The sequence below is a fragment of the Euprymna scolopes genome, chromosome 20 (assembly GCF_053919585.1).
Source record: "Euprymna scolopes isolate OS-2025 chromosome 20, ASM5391958v1, whole genome shotgun sequence".
Classification (NCBI taxonomy): Eukaryota; Metazoa; Mollusca; class Cephalopoda; order Sepiida; family Sepiolidae; genus Euprymna; species Euprymna scolopes.
Window position 1 is genome coordinate 9,535,245 of NC_136501.1, and position 10,399 is coordinate 9,545,643.

General features: G+C 30.3%; 1 protein-coding gene across 26 annotated transcripts in view; it reads right to left on the bottom strand.

Annotated features, from left to right (window-relative positions):
• Positions 1–10,399, bottom strand: part of LOC145241306 (voltage-dependent L-type calcium channel subunit beta-1-like) — a 375,341-nt gene that overhangs the window by 58,307 nt on the left and 306,635 nt on the right. For 20 of the 26 annotated variants that reach the window (XM_080104103.1, XM_080104102.1, XM_080104101.1 and 17 more), the window contains one exon: positions 798–914. In XM_080104103.1, coding sequence (XP_079960229.1) covers positions 798–914 — 117 coding nt within the window. Of the gene's footprint in view, positions 1–797; positions 915–3,440; positions 4,023–7,876; positions 8,502–10,399 lie in introns of those variants that run through there. The other 6 variants (XM_080104118.1, XM_080104115.1, XM_080104108.1 and 3 more) reach the window with 6 other exon arrangements.

A 10,399-nucleotide genomic window follows, 5' to 3' on the forward strand; every position in this document is an offset into this window, starting at 1 on the left:
ATTATTAACTCAATAAACTTTGGAATTATCAAATCAGCAAAAGACTGAAGAATTTAAAAGAAAAATAAAAGAAAATCTTTTGGGCTCAACGATTTTGGAATCTTTTAGCTCAACAGAACACGATAGCCTCAAATAAAATTGTGGCGCGCAAATGACCAAATGGGTGACCATTTAGGAAAATCAGATGAGGTTGTATATGGTATAATCACATTGGCAGACCGGTTCCTGTTAGATCACTGTAGTTAAGTGAAGTTGAGCCTGATCAGTATTAAATGGGTGACTATTTGGGAATATTAGATGCTGTGTGCTTATTCTAGCAGTGTTCCCAGTCACCCTGGACTTCTCCCTGGCACTGAATTCATGCAATGCTGCTTCAAGAGAAGTATGACTTCCTGGGCAGGTACCCTTACAAAAGATTTTCATTGTCTCTTAAAAAACAGAAGATGCTCAAACCTCAGTAAGGCAACTAACCTAGAAGAAGGAAAACGCTAAAATAACAATCTAGCATGAGGAGTATGACCAAACCCCTGTATCAAGATATAGGGTGTTTCTTTGAAATGGTTAAAATCACCCTGGATGTTTTTAAAAAAATTTATATAGATTCACTTCGTATGAAAAATTATTCAACTTTTGAGTAACATGTGCCTATAACAAAAACTTTAGCATATTGTAGCAGACGTCTCTGATCAATGCAATTTATAATAAAAGCAAAACAAAGGAATAAGTTTTATGAAAGCCCAATCACTCAGTGTATGTATTGCCATCATAACTAAAATCAGAATAAAAATAAAACTTACTCGAGCTTGTTCTAACTGTGAAAGTGCTTGGTGCTCCGTTTCTCTTCGTAAAGCTTCCCTCTCCTCATCCAGAGACAGGTCAGTTGATGGTTGGCTGCATGTTGACTCGGCCGATCCCTACAGAGAGCAAAAATATAAAATTTTACTCATTGCCAAATAGTATCATCAATAGATAAACATTATTACATCATTAAGAAGTAAGAAATAGAATAGGTAACTAATTATATATATATATATATATATATAGTTTCTATCCAGCTTTAAATTTTATTCTGGTGACAGACTAGTTGGCCTTCAGCTCATATACAAAAGAATCCAGAATAATAATAAAAAAGAAAAAATTAATGAAGAAACATTTTAGGATAAACAATAACATGAAAATGAACTTTTCAAAATTGGAAGAGCGTCAAATACACAAATGGCTCAATATCCGTTAAGGTAGAGATTTGAGTGTTAGTGTTATTGTGTGTGTGTGTGTGTGTGTGTGTGTGTGTGTTCCAAAACTGAATATGAAATTAATTGTTTATCATTCAATTAGAACATTGGATACAGTTTCTTTTTATCTAATTCTATTTCAGATCGAATATTACCTTTGTTGATTGACGGCAGTCTGCTGGATATGACTAGCATGTATTTTGCAAATAGAGTGTCAATTGCTAGCATCATAGTCCAAACCAACATCATATTTACTGTTTGAAACAATTTAATCAGAGCTTGTTTTTTTTAAAGAAAAAACAAACAAATACATATGTTTTTTCCTTATATAGATGAGAAAAATAAAATAAATAAAAAACAAATTATTTTAAAGATTTACTGCAAGAAAAAAAAATGTTTGAATTTATTGTAAGAAAACTGAGAAAAAAATGATCGATTTTTCCCAATAATATTGGGATAAATTGACTTGTTGCAATCTGTGACTGGGTAGATATAGTTTGCTATTGAAGTAGAGAAGGAGGAGGAGGATTTACTAAAAATAAAAAAAATGGAGCAGGAATAATCATGGAAGATTTGTCTTTGACAATTTAATTATAAATTCAAATTTTCTACAGAAATTGATGTAGAAAATGTGTTTTTATGCAAATATGAGTTTAAAAAGAATGTGAAAAGTACATTTCATTACATGTTTTGGACTGTTATTCTCATTTTGATTGTTAGTTTTACAAAGTTTCGCTTGTTGAACTCTCCAGCCCTCTTCAGGCATCTTTTATTGTAGTTGAGGAACTTCTTGGAATCTTGCACTGAATCTTTTATGTTGTCTGCTCTCATTCCACTTCTCATGTCTTTTAGATATCTAACGATCAGTTAATTCATTTTTTATTATTTCACCAGTAATAAATATCTATAAACCAATGTGTACTAGGCACATGACGGAATAGGTAATGACTTGGTTAGAAATATTCTAGACAGAATTCTACAGAGAGGTGATGACCTATCCCTGTGAAGGAATCCAAGAAAAATGTTAACGAGTATGAGACATCTAAAACGGAACATAGTTTATCCCAGTGGATTAAACAAAGGGTTCAGTTTGAAATTCCTGGAAAGTTACTGACTAGAAGAAGGCTGGAGTATACAATGGTCATAAAGTTCTGCCACGTTTGTAGAAGCACCACTTAGATTACTCTTTATGGCTAGTCAGAGGTCAAAATCGATACTGAAATCCAATGGGAGGTGATCTTTTTTCTTACCATATAGTTCTCACAGAAGAAACGCTGCTAGCCTTTATCTACTCTATTGTTACTTCCTTAGAAGATGCTTGACTGAGCTCCAATCTCTGGTTCTTTCATTCATAGTGAGAACGTTTTCCTACCACAATGAAATAAAACTTCCCTTTCTTTCTCTGCGTGCTTAGCACCAGGTAGAATTTCTACAAACAGGGCAACTATTGCAAAAGCTTCCCATTTGTGGAACTCATTATCACAGAATTGCTTTCTTGCAGACTACAACATGGTCGTCTTCAAATCCAATGTCAACAGATTCCTGTTATGCACCATCCTAACAAGTATCTGAACTTGGTCCATCCCATCAGACATTCCCAATCTTCTCATTAGGTTCTTCATCTCTCAACTGACAATTATTCCATTTTATTAACCCTTATCCTCGAGTGGCTTTTGGTCTTGATAAATCGTGATACATTAGTAAATATAACAAGAAGAGGATAACAGTCAGAAACAAGTAAACAATGTATATAACAACAATAGGTCATAATCTCAGAATTATCATCAATTATTAATGATGACTTTGTCTCAAATCCTTACTCATTAACAAATATACAAAAAAGCTACAAAACAAATTTTGATGGAGTAAAAAAAAGAAAAAGAAAGTGAAACAAAATAAATATACAGGGAAAAAAATCAAATCATTGTTTTATTATTATTGGATGTTAAAATGAAGGAGAGAAAAGCAATTAGGAAATATTGGTTTATGGACGAAAGTAAATATGTTGGTTTACTAAACGGGTTTCGTGCTCAGATGTAGGCATTAATTATTAATAGATATTATACCAATAATATCCATCTCTCTCGTCAATGCATAGAAAAGGTGAACAATCAGTCAGTTGCATAACTGCAGCAGAGTATTTTAACGGAGTGCAGCACTTGTGATCACCTGTGCAGGTGGTAGGGGAGTTAACAGTGCTTCACATACCTCAACAACTGGATCGCTGCAAAGGTTTGAGATGAGACATGCAGACATTATTGTTATTCCTTCCTCCCCCATTATAGAAGGCAGTCTTTGCTCCATTTTCCATTCTGTACATTATGTGGCCGGATGTAACAATTTGGATCTGAACAGCAGAAATAGTGCATTTTTTTGAGACAGCAAATTCATAAAGACATTCAATCACAAAATAGTGCTTGATTGCTTCAGTCATTAAGGAGAAGGGTTTTTGAGTTTGGAACAATGTAAAGTCAGTAATAATATTTAGTTTGAATGACTTGTAACAATGAAATATTTTTTTAACAAGCAAATACCTCATAGTTGTATACATGCAAATTATTTCTCAGATAAGATGATAATGTGATGGTGTATATTTTCTAACGAACACTTCTAGAGAATCATATGCAAATATAATAGATGGCTATATTGATTGTATTATTGTTGTCTTGCAAATTTATTCATACGTTGATATTTCCACGAAATTTTCTGTCACTTAAGATTTATTGGTGCTTATTCAAAATTACACTTAGTTAAAAACAAAAATACAGAAAAAAATATTTATGATATACGTACTTGTCACAGAATAAAAATGTGATATTCCAAAAATCACGTAAATTGATCAAGCATTTTTTTTTTAAGACAATCAAATTTTATGAAAAAGCAAGGCAGAGGCCAGGAGTGACCATATTGTTTTACATTTTGTTAAAATTCAAGGGCGACAATTTAATTTGACTACAGAGATTTTGCTTCTATTCAAAATAATTAAAACTTTTTAATTGGTAAAAATTTTAAAATTTAATTTTCTTAGTTAAAAAACCCCCCAAAAACTTTTTGATCAATTCATATGATTTTTGGAATATGACATCATCGTTTCATGACAAGTACGTAACATCATAAATATTTTTCTGTATTTTTTTAAAATCAAGTAGAATTCTAAATAAGCACCATTTCATTTACAGTTCAATATCGATTGTTATCTTTATTTGTACTACAGTGTCTTCATAGAACGCAAATAAGCTCATATTAATATTGAAGCATATAATCATATGTTGGGCTTAAACTGGATTTCTTTCTTTACAATACATTAGTTGTACCTACTCGGAGTTGTCAGGGAACATTTTTATTTTCACTTTTTTAAAATAAAAATTGTGAAAATTGAATTTAAATATTATGGTATTGTTTTGCCATTAAATTATTAATTGAACCAAATTTTTATAAAACTATAACTAATTGTTCAAGTAATTTTGTTTGAATCTTTTTTTTTTTATATATATAAAATTATTGAATATAAATAGCTTCCAAAACTTTCAATTAAATAAGAATTTGCTAGGAATTTTAATTTCAACTGCTTAACACCTTTCAAATTTTGAAGGGTCACAAAGTCATTCATTTTTTTCAATTATTAACAAAATATTAAAATGGCTGACTTGTTTATTAACAGAAATGCATTCTGGTAGATTTAATTTAGTAATTAAATTAATTAAAAAAAAATAGAATTAAAAAATATTTTGATTTATGTTATTTCATTTCTAATTTCAATAAATAAGCACTTTTACTAGTAGATAATAAAAAAACTAATAAGTCACATAGAGGCGAGAAATAAACACACACATGAGAAGGGTGATATAATTTTTAATAACAGAGATGTTTTATCGCTGTAAAATATGCAATTATTTTATTATTATTGTTACAAATTACAAGTCACAAGATTTACACCAAAAAACAACGTTATTTTTTTTAAATTAACAATCAAATTTTGGTTTCACATAAGAACAAACTAAGGCATGAAATCTAAGAGAATCTTGTCTTAGCTCCAAAAAAAAACAATAAAGTTAAAAGTAATAAAAAAGAACACTAGAATAATTTGCTATTTTAATAAAAAATTCTTAAAAGAAAACCATTTTTAAAGATGTACAGCTATGGTAACACAAATAGAAGACAAAAAAGAACAGATTTGTATAAATTTATTCCAATAAATATCGAAATTGGATGACATAATGCATGAATTAAAAATTGGTAAGGTTTTTTTTATACTTTTCATAACAAAATTTTCTACAATATTATTTAGATTGCTTTGTGTATTATAAAATATCATCAAGAAATGACCCCCCCCCGCCAAAAAAACAAAAAACAAAACAAAATTGTTTAAAAAATGGTTGAATTATAATAATCAAAATCTTTTATCAAAACAATAAAATGAAAACCTACAATATCGCAGGCTGGTAACAAATTTGCTGGACAAATTGAAATTTATATCAATATAATAATGATAAAACTTATATTGTGAATAATGTTACAGCCTAAGTGTAAGAGTAAAAAGCTATTGATTATTTGAAAAAGGGTCGAGCTTGCAATAGTATGTCATGGAAATCTGAGAAGATTTAAAATCTCAAACACAGAAGCTAACTAATCAGTGAAGAACGTTGGGTTCTCATCAAAAAATGATCGTTCTGACAGAAAATGCTTCATTGAAGCTGTTCACACACAATATGTTAGTCGAAAGGGACGATTCAAACACTTTTTAATCAGCATATAGACTTGAATACAACATATAGAAAAATGTTTTTAAAAAAATGATTTTAAATAAAATGACTTTTTGATAAAAAAGAATAAAATAAGACTATGTCAGCATATTTAAAATAGATAAACCATTAGAAACAAAATATTGAGTAAAACAACTGATCCAAACCAGTGTACTAATATACGTAAACAAAAATGGATGTAATAATAAAAATCGGGGTCAGAATAATATCCTAGCTTATATAATTTTATTTCTTCATAACTATAAGGCTTCATTAATAAAGAAAATCATTTGAATATAAATTTTATTTTCATTTCCTCTTTTTTTTTTTTTTTTTTTTTTGATAATGACAGACTTGATGATATTAGCAATTTTTAAATGGATTTTATTATGAACTCCGAATCAATGATGTCAACATGAAAAGCAGTGAAAAATGAAGAGACTCCGTTCACATTCAAAGTGACCCTTGAGCTAACTTTAGATTTCTAACGCAACACTATCTTCAGGTGTATATTTTGAAATTGATCATTTGATTCTTGCTATTAAAATATCTTTTGAAAACACAATAAGCTTTTGTTGCTTCTTTCATTGAAAAACAAAACAAAAAAGCAAAGCAAAACAAAACAAACAAAAAAAAACAAACAAACAAAAAAAAAAACGTATTACCAGATGTTAAGGGAAGACATTTTCTAGGTTAAAATAGCTATTTCCATAAATCAACTTGCATAAATAAATTCATCATTAACAATGAAAAGGATTTATAAACATCATTTTATGAAAGTTAAAACTTCATTTTTGACTTAAATAATCCCACTGACACACTTTTAAATAATATAATGGAAGGACTTATATTCAATGGATGAAAATTAACTGTTCAAATCATATAAACGTGTATTTTAATGAAATAAAAACTATAAGAAATGAAAAGCAACACCAAGGAAACATTATTAGACAATTAGAATGAAATAATTGACGAAATGAATAGTGAATGAGGGCAAACTATTATTCTACATTAGGAATCTAACAACAGTTCATATACAATTTCCCTTTTATAACTTTCAATTTTTAAGAAGGAAAAATTATACCATGTACAAAATATATCTTTTATAAAAATGTCTTGAAACAGAATGTTTTGAAATAATTCAATATTAAAAGAATAATTGTTCTCATTTATTGAAAGAATAGTTTTTTTTTTAAATTTTTAATTAAATCAAATGGATAACACATTTATTAATTTTAAATATTATGATAGAGATGAGCAAACAATTCTAATTCCAGAAGAAAAGATTCAAAATAAGAATAAATTAGAGTACAAATGCTCAGCGGACAGAAAGGTAGGGGAGGGGCGAAAGGGAGAGAGACATACAGAGACAGAGAGAGGGGGGAGGAGAGAATGAGGAGAGAAAGGTTTCGACTTTCAGGTATATGAACGATTGTATCATTTAATTTTATAAACAGTTCAGGTTTTACTGCGAAACTGATATGATAGCATTTCTAAAAGAATTATGAGGTCATTCAAACTAAAACAGTGATTAGAGCTGCTAATTTATAATGCACAGTTCATCATCAGTCCTAGCACCAGCATCTGTGAACGTGACTTCGAATCTCTACGGTTCTAGCGTAGCACCTATACAAAACAATGTCAGTAAGAAAAAAGAAGAGAAACATATTTGCACACAGCTTTTTCTTCAAGAGAGAGAGAGAGAGAGAGAGAGAGAGAGAGAGAGAGAGAGAGAGTACAGTCTGTGGTAAACAAGCCTGAATTTTATGTCCATCATTTACGTTTGCCAGAATAATGGAACCTTGCAACGTGGCTGTAATTTCAAGTATCTAAACAGGTTTGAATGAACGATCACAATCATCATCATCGACAAAACAAACAAGATTAGAACAACATGCCCACCTTAATTGGTACAATAGGTCCCACACAACTCAGTCCTAGAAGAGACTGCATCAAGTGGCTGGTAGAAAAGAATCCCGACACTGCTCCAAGCAGCCGCAGTAGCAGCAAGGTGGAAGATGATCTAAGTAAGATGCAGGGGACAGTAGTAGTAGTAATAACATTGACAGCTTAGCTGTAACGGTAGAGCCATTAGTAAAGAGGCTTACAACAGTAGGATGGCAAGTTGACCACAGCCAGAAGAGAGGTAAGAAGAAGATGATGCTGGCTAGCTGAAAAGGCTCATGCAGTACAGGTCAAAAAGAGTTGGGTCTCGTTTTGGGCTTTGAATGAGGTGTCAGCCGTTACAGCTCAACTGGCTTTGTCCTGGTGGCATAAAAGCAACAGCTGCAAGAAGCTATGGCCTCCTGCCCGTTGGCCATCTACTGACCTTGTCGTTCATGGCTAGAGACAGTTAGCTGATTACAGAGAGATCAATAGCTAATGAAGATGGAATCATTAGATCTACTATTACAACTAAAACTACTATGACTACCACTCTCACTTGCGTTGCTGCTACTAATTCTACTACTGCTGCTGCTATTCATTTTTCTTTTCACCTACCTGACTGACTGCTTAACAACTAAGCAATAGATGTAGCATAGTGAAGGAAAAAGGAAGAAGAGGGAGGAGGGGGTAACTAACAGCAGCTTTACCTCAGTCTGGTATGGTTTCTCTACTTCGCAGCACACGTCATAGTCGGTGGAAGAGACTCACACTGAGAATAAATGGATTTTAGTCAACGTCGATTTGAGAACATCCATTATTATATCCGTTTTAATGACAATTATTTGCTATTAAAATGAAAGAACAGTTTCCAAATTTTCTTTCATAAGCGAAATCCCTTATGCTCGAGTAACTTTTAGCTTTGATATAAGTAATGACAATGCATGTTAGTTATAACATATAATGTAATAGATTTCTTATTTGAGAAGCAATAATCTTAGAAATAAATAACTAAAAAATATCCCATCACTAAAACTTCTTTTGTGATGAATCTTGAAACTTTTACATTTAAATAATTGTTAAATAGTCGTAAAACGTTGCTCTAAATAAATATTTAAAATGACAACAAATAACAATAATAAGTAGCGGGACCTGTAGAAATTCCACAGGGGACTCATTCATATGTAATAGATTGATGTTAGCATTCTGTAAATGTTCAGTGTAAATGGAGATGCTCTGATATTATTGTAGCTCTTTTGTTAAAACTGCAAAAGTATTTATCTAAGCTAGCAGGGACGCCTGGTGTAGCCTGGTCATAAAGTACACTAAAATATTATGTTTTAAAGTTTTGCAGATTTCGTATATATTATTATAGAGTTAATGTTCTATCGATTTTTATATATTATAAAGTTGCGATTTCAAAAGAAAAAAAAATACATCTATATGACTTGGGTGCATCAGCTTGAATTGAAACCAAAACCAAAACTTATTAATATATATATATATATATATATATATATATATATATATATATATATATATATAATTTGAGTTCCTTCAGCTATAATCGAAACCTCGAAACCGAAACCAAAAGTTATGAAGAATTCTTGGTAAAATTATTTATTACACAAGAAATGGAAGTCCATAACAATTAACGACAGTCACTCGGATGTAAGCGTGACACACACAAAATAAATAACACGCGCGATATCCTATTAATATATAGATTATATTATTACTATTGGTGTTGTTGGTGGTGGTTTAATATTCATTTAACAGACTGGCATGTGTTGGACAACTTTTAGATATTGACTTCCAAATTAACTTATGTCTAGCCAAAGTTTATATCTCTTTTACTCTCAAGTTTATCCTTATGTTTTCTTTGGCTTCCCTGTGAACTGACCCTGTTACCTCAACTGTTCTACATCTACTAACACAAGAACTTTCATTCATTTTTTTTTCATGATCATACCAACAAAGTCTCCTTTTCTGCACATATCTCTCTACGTTATCCAGATTTAATCTTACTCTGAAATCATCAGATCTAAACTCTTTCTTTAATACTCACATTGCACATACATCATATCATTCCCATGTCATTTTTCTTCATGCAACCCACAAATAAGAATTTCTAACAAATTATATTGGATAAAAGAAAAATAAAAATAATTGACTAAACTATTCCTTTATCTATTTCAAATGTGATCATTTAGTTGTAATTTTATGTTTATAAATATCTGATTTGTATAAATAATTTCAGAGTAATGAACATTATTAAAAATCATAAAAGCATGATAAAATTGATAACATCTAATTAAATTAATTATCATAAACTGGTAAGGGTATTATACAGTTATTTCTTTTATGTAATGTCATTCATGCTTTGGCATGGAGTGTTTTAAGTGTTTTTAGCTTAAGAAATAATTTTGAAAAGCTATATAGTTTTTTTTTTTTTTTCAAAGTTTTTTTTTTTTAATTTATATCAAAAATAATTTTTTAAACTGGATTGACAGATTCAAAATGTTTCATTTCTGAGTGTGG